The 19,097-nt window shown below is 36.5% G+C and overlaps 1 protein-coding gene across 1 annotated transcript; it reads right to left on the minus strand.

Annotated features, from left to right (window-relative positions):
* Positions 1–6,175: 6,175 nt before the first annotated feature.
* Positions 6,176–7,111, minus strand: LOC113257339 (olfactory receptor 6C76-like). The gene has a single exon (XM_026501541.2). It carries the CDS (start codon positions 7,109–7,111, stop codon positions 6,176–6,178), a length of 936 nt encoding a protein of 311 aa, XP_026357326.1.
* Positions 7,112–19,097: the final 11,986 nt, after the last annotated feature.

The following is a 19,097-nucleotide window of genomic DNA, read 5'->3' on the forward strand; positions in this document are numbered from 1 at the left end:
AGCAGAAATGAATTTGAATTCTGTCTCTCTTACTAGCCATGTGCAGGTGTAACTTACTCTACCTCTTCGAAGTGCATTTTTTTACAAGATAAAATCAGAATAATTTATTCTACAAGTTTTCTTTATTTTGTTTTTTAATCTGGAGTATACTTATTTTATACTTTCGTATTAGTTAAAAATATTTCAAAATAAAAAAAAACCCTGGTTATTATTATATTATAGATGCAGAGTCTAAGAAACACAGCTCCAAGACAAATAAGGAATAGCATGTAAAGCATCAAATGTGATCTCTCCAGGCTGCATTTTCTTCTTCTTCTTTTTTTTTTTTGACCGTATCTTTGTTATTTATTTAAATAGTAAATATAATAATTAATAATAATAATAATAATAAATTTCTCTTCCCATTTGTGCACGCTTAGCTCTGGCAATAGCTTTATTTTTTTATTATTATTATGTTCAGTTAGCCAACATATAGTACATCATTAGTTCTTGATGTAGTGTTCAATGATTCATTAGTTGCATATAACACCCATTGCTCATCACAATACGTGCCTTCCTTAATACCTATCACCCGGTTACCCCATCCTCCCAACCCGCTCCCTTCTGTAACCCTAAGTTTGTTTCCCAGAGTCCAGAGTCTCTCATGGTTTGTCTCCCTCTCTGCTTTCTTCCCATTCAGTTTTCCCTCCCTTCCCCCATGGTCTTCCATGCTATTCCTTATGTTCCACATATGAGGGAAACCATATGATAATTGTCTTTCTCTGCTTGGCTTATTTCCCTTAGCATAATCTCCTCCAGTTCCATCCATGTCAATGCAAATGGTAGGTATTCGTCTTTTTTGATGGTTAAGTAATATTCCATTGTATATATCATCACATCTTCTTTATCCATTCATCTGTTGAAGGACATCTCAGTACCTTCCACAGTATAGCTATTATGGCCATTGCTGCTATGAATATTGGGTGCATGTGCCCCTTCTTTTGACTACATCTGTATCTTTGGGGTAAATACCTAGTAGTGCAATTGCTGGGTCATAGGGTAGCTCTATTTTTAACCTTTTGAGGAACCTCCATATTGTTTTCCAAAGTGGCTCTACCAGCTTGCATTCCCACCAACAGTGTAAGAGGATTCCCTTTTCTCCATATCCTAACCAACATTTGTTGTTTCCTGTCTTGTTAATTTTTTCCATTCTAACTGGTTTAAGGTGGTATCTCATTGTGGTTTTGATTTGTATTTCCCTGACGGCTAGAGATGTTGAGCATTTTTTCTTGTGTCTGTTGGCCATTTGTATGTCTTCTTTGGAGAAGTGTCTGTTCATGTCGTCTGCCAATTTCTTGACTGGATTATTTGTTTTTGGGGTGTTGAGTTTCATAAATTCTTTGTAGATCTTGGATACCAGCCCTTTATCTGTAATGTCATTTGCAAATATCTTCTACGATTCCGTGGGTTGCCTCTTAGTTTCATTGACTGTTTCCTTTGTTGTGCAAAAGCTTTTTATCTTGATGAAGTCCCAAAATTTCATTTTTGCTTTTGTTTCCCTTGCCTTTAGAGACATGTCTTGAAAGAAGTCACTGTGGCCGATGTTGAAGAGGTTACTGCCTATGTTCTCCTCTAGGATTTTGGTGGATTCCTGTCTCACATTGAAGTCTTTCATTCATTATGAGTTTATCTTTGTGCATGCTGTAAGAGAATGGTCCAGCTTCATTGTTCTTCAAGTGGCTGTCCAATTTTCCCAGCACCATTTATTGAAGAGACTGTCTTTTTTCCATTGGATATTCTTTCCTGATTTGTCAAAGATTAGTTGACCATAGAGCTGAGGGTCCGTTTCTGGATTCCCTATTCTGTTCCATTGATCTATGTGTCTATTTTTGTGCCAGTACCATGCTGTCTTGATGATCACAGCTTTGTAATATAGCTTGAAGTCAGTGTGATGCCCCCAGCTTTGGTTTTCTTTTTCAACATTCCCCTGGCAATTTGGGGTCTTCTCTGGTTCCATACCAAATTTAGGATTGTTCCAGCTCTGTGACAAATGTCGATGTTACTTTGATAAGGATTGCAGTAAAAGTATAGATTGCTCTGGGCAGCATAGACATTTTAACAATGACCAATCCATGAGCATAGAATACTTTCCCATTTCTTTGCGTCTTCCTCAATTTCTTTCATAAGTGTTCTGTAGACATTGACCATTGTTAGATTTTCTTGTTGGATAGACCCTTTAAGTATGGTATAGTGTCCCTCTACATCTCTTACTACAGTCTTTAGTTTAAAATCTAATTTGTCTGATATGAGGGTTGCTACCCCAGGTTTCTTTTGAGGTCCATTGTCATGGTAAATATTTCTCCATACCCTTACTTTCAATCTGGAGGTAGCTTTAGGGTCAAAATGAGTCTCTTGTAGACAGCATATGGATGGGTCCTGCTTTTTTTTTTTTTTTTAATGATTTTTTATTATATTATGTTAGTCACCATACAGTACATCCCCGGTTTCTGATGTAAAGTTCGATGATTCATTAGCTGTGTATAACACCCAGTGCACCATGCAATATGTGCCCTCCTTACTACCCATCACCGGTCTATCCCATTCCCTCACCCCCCTCTCCTCTGAGGGGGTCCTGCTTTTTTTATCTAATCTGAAACATTGTTTCTTTTGTTGGGAACATTCAGCCCATTCACATTGATAGTAACTATTGAAAGATATGAATTTAGTGCCATTTTATTACTTTTAAAGTCACTGCTTCAATAGATTGTCTCTGTTAATTTCTGGTCTATACTACTCTTGGGGTCTTTCTTCATTTATAGAATCCCCCTTAATATTTTTTGGAAGGCTGGCTTGGTGGTCACATATTCCTTCGGTTTCTGCCTGTCCTGGAAGCTCTTTTCCTCTCCATCCATTCTGAATGACAGCCGTGATGGGGATCAAATTCTTGGCTGCCTATTCTTCTCATTTAGTACCCTGAATATGTCTTGCCAGCCCTTGCTGGCTTGCCAGGTGTCTGTGGATAAGTCTGATTGTTCTGACGTTCTTCCCTGTCTATGTAAGAAATCTCTTCTCCCAGCTGCTCTCAGGATAGCTTTCATGGCTCTGAGATTTGCAAGTTTCACTATTATATATCAGGGTGTTGATCTATTTTTATTGATTTTGGGAGGGGACCTCTCTGCCCTTTGGACATGAGTGCTTGTTTCCTTCCCCAGATTAGGGAAGTTTTCAGCTACGATTTGGTCCAATATACCTTCTAGTCCTCTCTCCACCCTTTTGGGGATCCCACTAATTCTAACAGTGGAATGTTTCATGGCATCATTGATCTATTTTCATGGGCTACTAGCTGCTTGCCCTATTTTCCTCGGTTTCCTTCCTTTCTATCAGCTTACCTTCTAGATCGCTGATTCAATCTTCTGCCTCATTTACCCTCACTGTGCGATTATCCAGTTTAGACTGCATCTCATTCATGGCATTTTTAAGTTCAGCCTGATTAGATCCCATTTATGCCTGTAGAGATACTATGTTGTCACTAATGCTTTTTTCAAGCCTTCATGATTGCTATCCTGAATTCTATTTCTGACACCTTGCTTACACCCACATCCATTAGTTCTGTGGCAGAGGACACTGTCTCTAGTTCTTTTCTTTGTCAAGGGTTCCTTCTCCTAGTCATTCTCTCAAGGGATGGTTGAACAAATGAACAGAATCCAAAATATCAACCAAGACCCAAGCAAAATGCACCCCAGAAAAAATCGGAAGTGGTAGGAAGCTACCACAGATATGCAAACAAAGCCAAGATGATCCAAAACAATAAAAAAAGGGGGGAACAGAGATTATAATTTCTCAGGGTGGACAAAGCAGGGAGATCTGCCTGCTCCTGATTGATTTTTGTTCTGTGTGTCAGAAGACACTATAATCCAAAATTACAATAAACCAGAACTTATATATATATCAAGATAAAATTGAATAGAGTGATAAATGGACTAGTATGGGGCATAAATCTATAAAATGTAGGTGTGAAAAAATAAAAGTTAAAAAGCTACTTAAAAACATTACTTGGGAAATGACTGTACTTGAAATGGGAACAAGGTAAAAAAAAAAAGAAAAGAAAAGAAAAGAAAGAAAAGAAACAAAAAAGAAATGTAAAATTTCAGCCTGAAGTATAAATGAATCAGGAAGGAACACTAGGAGCTCCCTATATTATTTTCCCATGGTGCTGAAGTTTTACAGTCTTGTGGGAAATAACCTATGGTTCACCTGTTCCAGTCTGTCTTCTGGGGGAGGGGCCTGCTGTTGGGCTTCTCAGGCATCTTTGCCTGGGTGTAGTTGCCCCACCCCTTGCCAGGGGGATGGGTTTGATGTGAGTTGGTCATCTGTTTGTTTGGCTTTTGTTCCCTGGTGGCTCTCTGCTTCTCTTTAGAGGGTCAGAGCAAATATGGCTGTGCGGGAATCTCTGGCCCAGAGTCACAAGGTAGCAGTCCCCTTTTCTCAATAAACCCTCCAGGTTAAACCTTCTCCACTTCTGTGTGTACCAAACTCCACAGACTCTCACTATTCATGCCTGCTGTAACTCTCCCAGGGGAATTCTGGGGACCCACCAGCATCTCAAAGCTTTGTGACTTTGCAATTGCTAGTGGCCCTGGAGTTGGCTATACACCCTCTTCCTCAGCTCCCAGGTCATGGCTGGGTGTGGCCCCAGTGTTCTGAGAGCTGTTGCCCTGTCATGGGTACAAGTCATTCTATATCTCCCCTGGGGCATTAAACAGCCCACAACTTCTAGTCTTTTCATGGTGGTCAGGCAGAAAGTGGTTGCCCTATCAGCCTGGCTTGAGTTTTATGATGACTGGAGATGAGAGTCCCTTCTGGGCTCACTGACCATAACTGGTCTCCGTGCTCCATTGCGTGGGCACTTTATCAGTTCAGGCTCCCCCCATACTTTCTGAGTTTCCTGGAATCCTGAGACCACAGTGATCCACCTAGAATTCTGCCCTATTTATCCCTTCTGCCTTTTTCAGACAGGGATGTCTCTCACTGGAGCAGATTTCTAAGAGTCCTGATTTTGTGCTCTGGTGTTATATCACTTCCTGGTGGCCAGCTTATGGAGGCTCCCTCCCCTCTCCATTTATCCGATATTTCCCCCAAAGATTCAAAATGACTTTCAAAAAGTAGTCATTTTTCTGCTTGTAGAGATCCAGATAAATCTTCTTACAACGCAGGTTGAATTTGTGTGTGTTCAGCATGGTTTGATAGGTATCCAGCTAAATTTATGGGACCAGATGAAACAAGGTCCCCTTCTCTGCTGCCTTCTTCCCTAAACCCCACTGCATTTTATTCTTAATCAAAGTTATGTGATGGAGCACCAGGGTGGCTCAATAGGTTAAGTCTCTGATTCTTGATTTTGGCTTAGGTCATGATCTCAAGGTTGTGAGATCAAGCCCGGAGTCAGGCTCCACGCTCAGCATGGAACCTGCTTTCCTCTCTCGGCCTTTCCCCCTTCTTGGGCTCTGTCTCTCTCTCAAATAAATAAATGAATCTTTAAAAAAAGTTATGTGATTTAGCACATACATATGAGTCAACATTTATTTACATATTTACTTATATAACATAAAATGTAAAATAAAAATAATATACAATATGATTTTTTATTACACTAGCATACTTTTTTTTCAATTCTCAAGACAAAGAAGTACATTGATATTTTAATTGCAACTTCCCACTTTTAAATATCTTTATTTAAAAACAATAGAGATTGTGTATCAGGACACAAAATGCCAGGTAAAGGTAAAATCCCAAAGAAGACATCGTATAATTGTTTTGAACTTTTCAAGATTTTACAGAAAATCAAATATAAGAACAAAATATACTACACAGATGTGGAAATAATTAAGTCTCCATGATCTAATACATAAAGTTGATTAAAATAATCTTTCAAATATTTGCTACATTTAAATGGAAGAAGAGGAGAAAGGGGTCAAATTTGAGAATTCTTACAATGGAACAGAAAAATAAAGTTTTAGTATTGAAAGGGAAGGCATTATTGAGAAACAAGAACTAATGTAACCATCATGACACTTCAGAAAGAAGTGAAAGGACAAATACGACTATATATTGGAGGCTGCAATAGTAAAATTGGGACCCAATCTAAGCACTTCCTTTGCAATTTTCCTTATTAACTTTCCTTATATATCTCATTATGATTCTATTTGAATAAAGACAGAACTCTTTGTAGCAAGTTCTTAAATGCTTGCTTTACCTGCTGGTTCCTTAGAGTATAAATGAAGGGGTTCAAAAGTGGAGCAACGGAAGTATTGAGAATTGCCACTCCCTTCATTAAGGATATCCTCTGCTTGACTGAGGGCTTCATGTACATGAAGATGCAGCTGCCATATGAGAGGGAGATGACAATCATGTGAGAAGAACAGGTGGAGAAAGCCTTTTTTCTCTGGTTGGCAGAAGGAATTTTTAGAATTGTCAGGGCAATATACATGTATGATAGAATCACTAATGCCAAAGTGACCAGCAGAGTCACCAAAGCTAAGATGAAGCTCATCATTTCCAACACGTGTGTATCGGTGCAGGAGATTTGCAAGAGGGGAGCAGTGTCACAATAGAAGTGATCAATGATATTGGAGCCACAGAACTCCAGGCTTAAGCCTAAGATGAGTCCTGGAAAGATGATGAGGAAACCAGTGACCCAAGAGCTAAGGACTAGCTGGATACAGATTTTGCTGCTCATAATGGTTGTATAATGCAGGGGCTTGCAAATGGCAACATAACGATCATAGGACATGACAGCCAGGAGATAAAATTCGGAGGCACCGAGAAGGAAGGCAAAAAATAACTGAGTTGCACAACAGTTATAGGAAATGGTTTTGTCACCGGTTGCCATGCTTACAAGCAATTTGGGGATGCAGACTGTTGTGTAAGAAATTTCTAAGAAAGAAAAATTTCGAAGAAAGAAATACATAGGGGTCTTTAGATGAGAATCCAGCAAAGTGAGGGTAATGATAACTAAGTTGCCTGAGATGCTGAGCAAGTAGGTTAGGAGTAGGAAGATAAATAGCACCATCTTCAATTTGGGGTCCTCTGTCAATCCTGCTAAGATAAACACTGTCACGGTTGTACGGTTTTCCATCGTGACCTCCTGATATGCTTCTGCTCTGGTAAAAATATCGAGGAAAAAAATACGTACAGGTAGCAATGGTAAAATATGAAGATAACCACGTCAAAATACCAGTAATTGCTATTGATCGTACATACAAATGGGGCACTTTTTTGAAATGATTAAGGTAAGCTAAACTCTAACAAAAGCAGTTACTTTGCTTTCGAGGAAAGACAAATGTTTTCTACAAATCTGATGAAATAAAAGCTGTCTCATAAATCATCTTTATAGTCTGGCTTAGATTTATGGTAATGAGGTGAAGAAATGTGAAAACAATTATTTCCTCTTCTTTTCAGTATGTAAGCACTGAAATGTCCCAGTACTTATACTCAGCCTATTGACTATATAAATATCATTGCCTCAAGGAACTGACCGTGAGTGCAACAGAGAAATAAGATGACATATGAATGTTTAAGACGGCTGAAAACAGAAATCCAGCCTATGGTTTAAGATCACCCTGGAAGTAATCTGATGTAACAGCTGTAGCTCTTCCGCGGCTGGGCCTGGGCCACACCTACTCAGCTACCAAACACTCTTTCTTGGTCCTATCTGAATTTTTTATTCCTATAAATCAGTGTAGTGTGTTTTGTCTCTATTCCATCTCTTCATTTCTTCACTTTTATCATCTCCTATGCTAATATTAAATTTATCTGATTGTATAGTAAAACTGACTGGAACTTCTTCTGCTTATAGTTCTGAAAACAGGAAGAGAATAGCACAGTGAAATGCAAAAGACAGTGAATAAGGATTCAGAGAAAGGGGAAATGAAATAGGGAAGACAGAGAAGGAAGACAAAAGAAGTAGAAAAGAAGTAAGAGAGTAGGGGAAGACCATAAAGAGAAAAACTTACCATTAAGATCGGAGTTTTCTTCAGATGAGACAGTGACTGGTATTTAGTTTTTGGCTTCTTACCTGATGTGTAGAAATGAGTTACAGCAAAGCTGTAAGGAGAATACAGAGAAGAAACTCTAGCAAATTCTACTCTGATGATCGGTCACTTGGCAAGTGTTCAGACACTTGCAGGTAATACTGACTGCCCCCAAATAATATGGTAAGTCAAAAGCCGAGCCAATTCAAATGGATTGAAAATTATATAAGCTCTCATTAAACTAAATGTCATGAAAACTCCTGGGCATTAACATTTCATCCCTTGAGGATGAGTTTCTTGTTTGATGACTTCATTATCAGTCATGCTTCTTTAAGGACTTCATTATGAATATGAAACACTTATTAAACATTTTTTTTTAGTTTCAGGGGTAGAAGTTAGTGATTCTTCAGCTGCATACAACACCCAGTGCTCATTACATCAAATGTCCTCCTTAATGCCCATCACCTAGTTACCCCATTCCCCTACCCATCTCCCCTCTAGGAATCCTCAGTTTGCTCCCTATAGTTTATAGTCTCTTATGGTTTGCCTCCAGAGCGGCTGCACCAGATTGCATTCTTCATGAACCTATAAAAATTGTTTACATTACCGCCAATGTAAACAATTGTTATAAGTTCATGGAGAATGCATTGTTTTATACTGAGGAGTCAAAGAAGTCAATGTCCCTGCCTATCGTGCTTTACCAATATATTGAAGAGACAGAATTTGTGAACGAATATAGCAAGGTACAATGTGCCATAAACTTAATGGTAGATGAGACTCATTCTTACTATGGGGCTTAGGGGTTGAGAGAGATTAATAAGAATGGACGCTTAAAAAACCCAACAAAGACGGATCCAAAGGTAAGCAGCGGAGAGGGACTAGGAAGTAGAGTACGGCATTTTAGGCAGGATAAACAGTGCGAAAAAAGTATACAAGAATGAAACTCATGAATTAATAAGAATTTATTGGGGAGAGTACAATAACAGTTTTCTCTAGGGATATTTAAGGTTCTAGAGATCCCGGCTATTAACGCCGAAGTATAATAATATCTTCCTAGTACTTAACACACATTGTCCCAAGCCTAAGGGACAATTTCTGAGGCAACTAATTGTATTATAACGGCTCCTGTCATTTGGGTCAAAAACAAAGCCATCACCCCCACAAGAATTTTATTCAAATCAGACCTAGTTTTTCTCCTGGTCCCCAACTCCCTAGATATACACTGGAACAGTGTATTATAATATGTTTAGCAAGCCAATTACTTTTATTTATGTTTACATTAAAAACTGCAAGAAAATTTTCCCTACCTTCAAAATCATGAACACATTTTTATTAAAAAATGGTGTCATTTAATAAATTAAATCAGATCCTCTGTAATTAAAATGAAATCAGAATATTTTAAATCTATTATTTTAAATAAAGTACTCAGAGTTTGAGAGATATTTATTTTAGTATATAGATTATAAATCACTCTGCAAAACACGAAAACTTACAAACTGTTATTCTTAAAGGTGTAGAAACAGAATTATACAGGCAAAGGATTTTGTTAGTTGATGTTCACATTTTTTATATTCCTGTTGCAGAATAAAGCACTTAGGTTTACTTTTTTTTCTTCTTCCCAGGCATCACACTGAAATGCATAATTCTTAAAATAAATTTTAACACTTGTGGACATTTCATGATTAGCTATTTCTAGCTCAAATCAACAATTTAAATTACCCAAGTATCTCTTTTATTCTTCATATTTAATATGTTTTTAGGTTAATACAGCACAGCACTAAAATTAGACAACTGTTATCCTATCAAATGATTATGGTTTATTTCCTGGGAATGCTCTAAACTGTGTGCTTATCTCTGCAAGGAATTCAACTCCAAAGGCAATATTTCCCTGAGGATCTTTGGCTTGTTCACTATATTAGAGATGCCAAAACAGACAGACTCCGTTCTATCTCCTTCAACTATGTTCTCAGGAGATTCTGTAGAATATATGCTATATTAACGCACCATGCACCCCCTTACCTTCGCTAATTTATTAATTCATTTATTCTTCCCTAGAATACCTACTTATTGTGTGCTTGAAATGTATCAAACACTCCTGTACGTCCAGGGCATGCATATGTCCTGAGAGCTCCCGTGCCCCCTTCTGCGATGAGAAGACCTGGCGACAGGTCTATGAAATCTATGAAGCGAGCTCTTACCAGACACCAAATCTGCTGGCACCCAGATCTTAGACTTTCTAGCCTCTAAAACTGAGAAATAAATGTTTGTTGTTCAAGGCACCCAGTTATGGTATTTTGTGACAGCAGTCTAGATAGACTAAGACAAAAATAAAAACAGAGAATTCATTGCCAACAGACTTGTCCCATAAAAAATGTTAAAGTTCTTAGGGAGAACACGAATGATATAGGTCAGGAATCTGATCTTCATCAAGAAAGTGAGAGTGCTGAGGAATGAACAAAGGGATAAGTACATTCAGGTGGATTTCCCACTAAACTGACTGACTTTCTGGTAACACCAACTGTCTATTAATTACCATTTATGAAAATTGATTACAAATCCAATGTTATTAGTATGTTTCTGTCTTTAACAAATGGCGATATTCTGAGACCCAAATTATATTATCTCTGACCACCTTCCTCCTTCACTCCCTATTTTCTTCTTTATTTCCATCATATCCTTTCCCACTTTCCTTTCCCCTTCTTTATGATTTCTTCCTTTCCTGCTTTAATCAACAGACAGTTGTAAGGGGAAACTTTATTGGACAAGATTGACAGTCGGGGTTACAGAAATTTACAGAATTCCTTCCATACTGGCAACTTGGACACGTGATAACTTTGAAGAATCAATGTTTTCAAAGTTCATACCTTTGAAAAATGACATAGATTTACAAAATCAAGAAACCAAGCTAACTCCAAGCATGACGAAATGCCTACACATCATAATCAAATTGCTACACACCAAAGACAATGAGAAAAAGATGTGACCGGAGAAAAAGGGGGCATTACATACCATGAGTGTTAGAGGACAATGGCTTGAACAACTTCCGACTTCCTTTCATAAGCTAGGGAGGCCAGAAAACAGAGGGGAATCTTTATAGTGCTGAAAGAAAAACAAAAACAAAATAAAAAACAACCCAAAACGACAGCAACAAAAAACAATTGTAATTTAGAATTCTATACAGTGAAACTATCTTTCAAACATGAAAGGGAAATAAAGACATTTTCAAATAAAATAAACCTAAGAGCATTTTTCCGTAACACATCTGCACTATAAGAAATGCTGCAGGAAGTTCTTCAGCTGAAGAAAACTGACTCCAGCTGGAGCACTGGAGTTCCAGAGAAGAATTAGAAATACCAAACATTTTAAATATGGGGGTAAATATCAGAGACTAAATTTTTTCAATGAGCCTGAAATAAAATAAGAATTATTCACAAATAAATTTAAATATATGTATATTAAAAGAATTATTTTAAAATACTGTAACAAAAATGCTATTTAAAGTAAAAGTTCAGTGGGTGGGCTGAATAGCAGAAAGGTGATTATAAAACAAGAGAGTCAGTGAACTTAAAGATTACTAGAGACCACTCAATCTGAAAAACAAAAAAAGTAAATTTTATGTATTTAATGAAAGAGACTCTGTGACCTGGGGACAATATCAAAAGGCCTAACATATAAATATATGTAATTTGATAAAGAAAATGTGAGATATATATATAGAATATTATCCAACCAGAAAAAAGTGAAGTATCAATGCATGCCTCAGTGTGGATGAACCTTGATATCATGACCCTAAGTGAAAGAAGCCAGACATAAGAGGCCACAAACGGTATGATTCCACTTATATGAAATATCCAAAATTGGTAAATCCATAGAGATAGAAAACAGATTGGTATTTGCCAGAGGCGCAGGAAGAAGGGATGGGAAATGGCTGTGAAATGGGTACAGAGTTTTCTTTTGGGTGAGCAATGTTTGGAACTTAAATATGGGTGCTGGTTGCAGAACAACGGTGTGGATGGACTAAATGCCACTGAGCTATACACTTCAAAATGGTCGATTAAAAAAACTATGGCAGGGGTGCCTGGGTGGCTCAGTTGTTAAGCCTCTGCCTTCAGCTCAGGGCGTGATCCCAGCGTTCTGGGATCGAGCCCCACATCAGGCTCCTCCGCTGGGAGCCTGTTCCTTCCTCTCCCATTCCCCCTGCCTGTGTTCCCTCTCTCGCTGGCTGTCTCTCTGTCAAATAAATAAATAAAATCTTTAAAAAAAAACCCCAAAACAAACAAACAAAAAACTATGGCAATATCATCAAAAATATAATAAAAAGGTTAAGGAAAAAGAGTAGTAGAGAATTATATCATATAGTTAATGCAAATTGTGTTATTTTTCTGGACTTTATGATTTTAATAGCTTAATTAAACGTGTGACTGGTTATCATTGTCTTCGTCCTAAATAAATCTCATGTTTGTTCCTAATTCTGTGTTTATAAATGTGCATTCATAATTTAGGGGTTGTTTTCTTAAAAGAGGGCACTACAATGTGAAGAAACTTAAATATCCTCAAACTCCAACCACACTTGGGAGTAGGAGAAAGATAGAATGCATCTCCATGTTGCCATATCGGAAACAAGCCTCCCCATACAATAGGTGTGCATCAGGCCTCGAAGACAATGAGTTCTGGTAAGGCTGGAAGGAAAAAGAGTCCAGAGACTGTTAGATCTGAGAAAAAAGAAAACAAAAAAGAGAGAGTTTGCTAAATATTTGAGTCTACTGAGGGTATAGCTGCACTTGGGGAGGCTACCTGAACAGAGAATACTGAAGAGTACAAAAATAGCTATGCAATTTTTAACAATTGGGGTATAGTTGACGTACGATATTATATTAGTTTTAGGTGTTCAACATGGTAATTTGACACTGAGATGCATTACTAAATGCTTACCACAATAAGTGTAGTTACCATCTGCTAGGCAATTATTTTAGAGAAAATGAAGCCCAGTGGAAACAGAACATTGTTAAATAAAGAAACTAAATATAGGCCAAGATTTGGCTCAGATCGAAGAAAATTTTACACTGTCAAAATAATGTAAATTAGTACAAAAATCCAATTGATAATTGCAATAAAATTATTCACAAAATTATATTAAAATTAAATATTAAAAAAGAGATGAGTGTAGGAGGGATGGGAAATGTAAGAATTTCAAATGCTCATCTTCCATATTTAGGCTAGTAACTAATTTCTAACTCAAAATATTAAGAATTAGTAATATATAAAATAGAGCAAGCAAACCTGTAAACAGCTGAGGGCTGTGGAGAATAGGAGTGAAGGTGCATGAGGGCTGGAGCAGGAGGCTGCTAATTTTCATTAATAAAATTCTAACATGCTTGACATTTTGAACTTTGAATATTGTACCTCTTTTTAAGATTTTTATTTATTTATTTGTCAGAGAGAGGGGGAGAGAGAGAGGCAAGCAGAGGGAGAAGCAGGCTCCTCGCTGAGAAAGGAGCCCGATGCAGGACTCGATCCCAGGACCCTGGAATCATGACCTGAGCTGAAGGTAGATGCTTAATTGACTGAGGCACCCAGGTGTCCCAAATATGTATACCTTTAATAAAAGTTAATATATTTACTGAATTAATATTCTGAGCAATAATGAAGTCATCTGGTACACACACACAGTTCCTTCGGGTCATAATGAGTGGTTTTGGGGGCACTTTGTAATTTGTTTCTTTAAGACAAGGCAAGGAACTAAAGAGGAATTGAAGATCATTTTATTCAATTGGTAGTGACCCTTGCTTTATGATATAAAACTTAGATTTTTTTCTCTCATATTTCTTCTTTTTTTAAGTTAAGACTTTTACTATTATTACTATTATTATTATTATTATTTTAGGGCAGGTTTAGGTTCACAGTAAAATCAAGAGGGAAGTACAAGGATTTCCCAAAACATTTTCATCCACACGTGCATAGTCTCCTCCAGTATCAACAACCCCCACCAGAGTGATCCATTTGTTACAACTAATGAACGTATGCTGACTCAGCATAATCACCCAGAGTCCATAGTTTACATTACAGTTCCCTCCTGATGTACACTCTTTGGTTTCGGACAAATGTATGACATGTATCCATCATTACGGTATCACAGAGAGAATTTTCGTTGTCCTACAAATCCTATTTACATCTATTCATTCCTAACCCCTTTCTCTAACTCTTGGCAACCACTGGTCTTTTTACTATTCCCATAATTTTGCCTATCCAGAGTATCATATAGTTGGAATCATACAGTATGTACATTTTCATATTGGCTTCTTTCACTTAGTAATATGCATTTAAGATTTCCCCCGTGTCTTTTCATGGCTTGATAACTCATTGTTTTTTAACAGATATTTTTCTCATTTTAAAATGTTTTATCTTATATTCAAATGCTTCCAGAGTTGCATAAGTTTGAATTATTAGTTTTCAGTGTAGATTATTTCATCTAAAAATTGGGAAGGATTATATCAGAATATTTTTATATAGATGACACCCTGAATTGAATATTTAAAAAATTAGCTCATCTTTACTCCCTCTCTCCTCCAAATTTCTTCCAGGCTCATTTCCCAGGCTTTCTCTTATTATGCTACAACTTACTTAAAGACATTCTCTATTTCTTATTTCATCATGCTCAAAATTTCAGAATAACCATCAATCGATCTCATATCTAAATAACTCAATTTTTAAATTATTCAACACATTCAATTTCTAGTTATTTTGAGGGATACCCCAGATCCTAAGTCTATAGGGATGAAGTAATATAGCAGACAACTCTCTTCTCTGAAATGACTTAGAATTATCTAGGAGAACAGATGGATAAAAGAGAGAGTGAAAGAGAGAAGAAAGATATGTAAAAATTAATATTGATAGTGTTGTAAAGAACAAAAGACTGAGATAAAGACTATAAAGAAGGGAAAGGTCTCCTCACATATGGTCTTTTTTGAAAATGACTTTGTGGAGATGACATTTAATTAGAGGCTTGGAATTTGAAAGTAAAGTGAGAGCATAGGTAGCGATAGAGGTGAAAAAGAGCTTGAGGAATGGAAAGAGAGTCAGTGTTACAACCGGTAACAGCAAATAAGGAAAGAGTGGAAGAGGATGAAGATGGGTGGAGGGGAACTATGCCAAGGATTCTTCCTGGCCACTCATTGTCTGCAATTCAATTAGGTTTTAGGGCATAATTTTAGCAAAGAAGTAGCATAACCTGAGTTAAATTTTAGAGAACACACTTTTATCTTCTTTACAGAAAATAGATTGGGTGAGGGAAGGAAGCAAAGATAATTTGAAGGCTTGCACAGGCTACTATTTAGAGGTGGAAGGCAGTGGTAGACTGGACAGAATGTTAGCAGCTGTAGCAGACACTATGTCTAATCACAAAATATTTCTTGCTGGACACACATCAAGACTAGACATCCTGGACATTTTGCATTTTGGTGTGTCTGTATAACGGGGTTCTTATAAATGGAAACTGAATGGAAATTAAGAAAATGACTTCCAGGCTTAGCAATAAAAATCCCATGTGATTCACCAGTCTCTCTTCCTCTGTCTGCTGGCTGACTGTAGATAGATGTTGAAGAGGGCAGAGCCTTAGAAGTCAATCTCTGAGTGATGGCGCAGAGTAGAGGAGGCACATCCCACCCTACAAAAAAACAAAATCTCTGCCATTTTTGCTGCATGTTTGACTTTAAATTTTTAGGAAATAACTTTCCATTGTGTTAAATCTGGCAAAAAAAAAAAAAAAAAAAAAAAAAAAAAAAAAAGATCTGGTTCATTGACAGTGGGAATAGTGGCTAAGCCTTGAGAGGGATAATGACCAGAAGAGGAACAAGGGAGGATTCTGTAGTTCTGGTAACATTCTGTTTCTTTAACTGAGCACTGCTTATGTGGGTATGTTGAGTTTGTGAAAAGTAACCAAGTTATATAGTGTGAAAATTGCACATCCTGTACATACATTTCTACTTCATTGAAATAACTTTAAATATCTAACATGTACATTGCAATGATCTTACAGTTTATCTGTTATAGCAGATAGTACTAGCTTAAGTACTTAGCAGTAGAAATAAAGACAGGTAAAATGAATCGAAATAAAATTTGATGTAGCATCAACCAAATTTCCCGCAGATTGGATGTAGACATTTAGAGAGCAGGTGTAAACATTAGACTCCTATCATCTGTCTTGAGAAACTCACTTCCCTTCAGTCTAGATCTCTATGACTTTGATCCTTCCATGGTAATGTCACACTTTAATATTTCCGTTGTCAATGATGACATGTCTTGGCTTTCAGATCCTGAAACGAATTAAGTTCTTAAAGCTGCCCCTCAAGAGGATGGCCTTGAGTGCTTAACTTAGGAAACTATAATATAAGCCCCTTATTGAATCAGGATTGAAACTTTTGGTAATAATCCCCTTAAAGTCTTTTCTCCATATGGACTGGGGAGCTTCATTTTTTCTTGTGTGGAATGTATATCTGTTATGCATATGTAAGCTGTAAGTTCCAAAAACTCCTTATGCCTTACAACATATAGGTGCCTCAAAAAGAAGATTCTTTCTTGTTTTTACTTTGAGTTTATGGATTATAGAGTTTTCTGCACTTAATAAATAATTCATGTATTTTTAACATAGGTGTACAATGGTCTCCTGGGAAGTGTTTCCATCTTTTAAAAATTGTCTTGTTAGTTAATCCTCTTGAGATCAATGGCAGAGTACAGAAAGATGATTATAGTTCTTGCAACCTTAAAACTGCAGAAGAAGCAATTGTGCTTCTCCTGTAGGCCAGACACATCTCAAAGTAAGCAATGAGACTGAAATCTTTTTTTTACCACTCCATTCTAAGTTTTTTTTTAAGAATAATATTTATTTCATATGTAATACAAAACATGTCCTCCAAGTTTAATATAACATAAGTCAGAGATATGGCTCTTTAAAGAAAATAATAAGAAATGAAATTAGAGAAGTTTCTTGTCATGACGAAATTTTTGAGCTCACACATGTTGAGTGTGAGATGCTGGGGTTAATGTATTTTGGCTGAGAAGGCAAAGATAAAAGTGTGTTGAAGTAATATAAAAATATGATGGATATGCAACATTCAGAAATTGCCTCTGTTCTGGGACTCAAACCAAAAGAAGACAGTTGTGAATGAAGTTGCTAAAGACAGTAAGGTTTGGGAATTTTTAAAAAATTTAGTCAGATTAACTTAATTGCATGAAGCTGGACAAAAACTTTGATTCATTTGTAAGCCATTAAAATTTATGGCATGAAGTTAGAACTACTTTTTTTTTTTTTTTACAACTCAGTTGAGTTGTCTTAATAAGGAATCTTTGAACCTTCATTTTGTAGGAATCAAACTTTGAATAGGTATCCTTCATAGCTTTCAAATGAATCTCAGAAATGTATTTTATTAAAGGAATGTGTTGTTTTCCTCAGATAATTATAATTACGTATGCCTTTAGTATATAAGGTCAATGTGAATATTATAAAAATACAACACTGAAAAAATGAATTAGTACTAAACTTGAGAAATTTCCTCTTGTTGCATTCAATAGAATTTAAACATTTCATGAAATACCCGGTTTTCATATCCCAAAAGAATCTCCTCTCCCTTACGGATTAATTGCCAAGTAGTTACAGAAGTCCCTGGCTTATAAAAATTGTCAGAAACAATGACTATTTTACTGCCATTCAGCAAGTATTTTATTTGGAGTTAAAAGAAAATAATGATGTCAAGTAGTTTACAATAGGTTTTTTTTTTTTTTTTTTTTTTTTTTGCAATTTTGTAATTTAAGTATAGCCTGGGAGTATGCATGTATGAATTCACTTTTAAGTTTATAAGTTGGCACCCTGTATAATTCATCTTTTGCTGACTGACATTTTCTTGTGCATTTGACCTTAAAAAATAGACCAACCTTAAGAAAGGAAAATAGACCAAACTTGGATTTTAAAAATCTGATTACTGAGTATATATGGTCCCTTAATTGCCAGAATGTAGACATTTTTAGAAAAAGGGTATATGAAGGCGTCAGGGGAAAGAGAGGAAAAAACATAAGAAAGGAATGAAGTAAAAGAGGGAAAAAAAAGGAAAAAAAATCTTAGTCATATTGTAATTATTTATAACCATTGGAAATATCTGTACATTTTTAACACCTGAACTGGACTGTATGAAATGTAATAGGTTTAAACTGCAATGTAACATATGACATGATATTCTTCCTAAGGAAAATATGGTCGTGCTTTAGAAAAATTTGGCGATAGACTTTTGAGATGATAAACATGAGGATGTAAGCATGGTCTGGGAAAAGACAGAAAATAAGAATAAAAAATGAGAAGGTTAACATAATCCTGAATTTTAAGGTGCTAAGCATAAAACAAGAGAGTAATAGAAGAGAAGGAGGAGGACATGAGTAAGGGAGAAGAGGCTACTATGGCAACAGAGGGAGCCATGCAAAGCAATGAAACTAAAACACACTACCAGGCATGAGTAGATAACATCTTTTTAAAATGGCTTTGTTTTCTAGAACCTCCTTTGTTACTGCAAAAACTAAATAAAGAATGCTACATAAACAACACAGTCATCATGCATGAGGATACACTTCCTATCTGCTTGGGTCCATATCAGAGAAAAGAGAATAACCAGGGTGAGTGAGACAAACGTACACCCAAGTCTTCAGGAAAAAGGGGAAAGCAGACCTAACGTGGTCATGAGGATTTCAATCCTGAGGAGTTTTCAGAAGTTTGGTGAAAGTACTGAATCCCCACTGTACACGGGCCTCAGACGTTTAGGTCAAGTTTATGTTTTTTAAAAGGCCAAGAGTCCTCAGCTGAAATCTGACTTACAGAATACTATCATAAGGAGTAATAAACAGAGAAAGAGATACATTTAGCAAAGAGGAATTAAGTCACCTGATGGTGGAAAATAACTTAGTGCAAACTAAATAGATTGGAGAAAATTGCAACTACAGATGATGCAAGTTAAAATATTATGACAATTTTTCTGTTTTTTTCTTTGTTTCTATTTTTATATGAATTTATAGGCCATATATTATCCTTTTGGAATGCCTGAATTTATGACA

This window comes from Ursus arctos, unplaced genomic scaffold, assembly GCF_023065955.2.
Source record: "Ursus arctos isolate Adak ecotype North America unplaced genomic scaffold, UrsArc2.0 scaffold_26, whole genome shotgun sequence".
In the NCBI taxonomy this organism is placed as follows: Eukaryota; Metazoa; Chordata; class Mammalia; order Carnivora; family Ursidae; genus Ursus; species Ursus arctos.

Coding starts and splice junctions, on each gene's coding strand:
- LOC113257339 (XM_026501541.2), bottom strand. CDS start 7,111: ATGGAAAACCGTACAACCGTGACAGTGTTTATCTTAGCAGGATTGACA.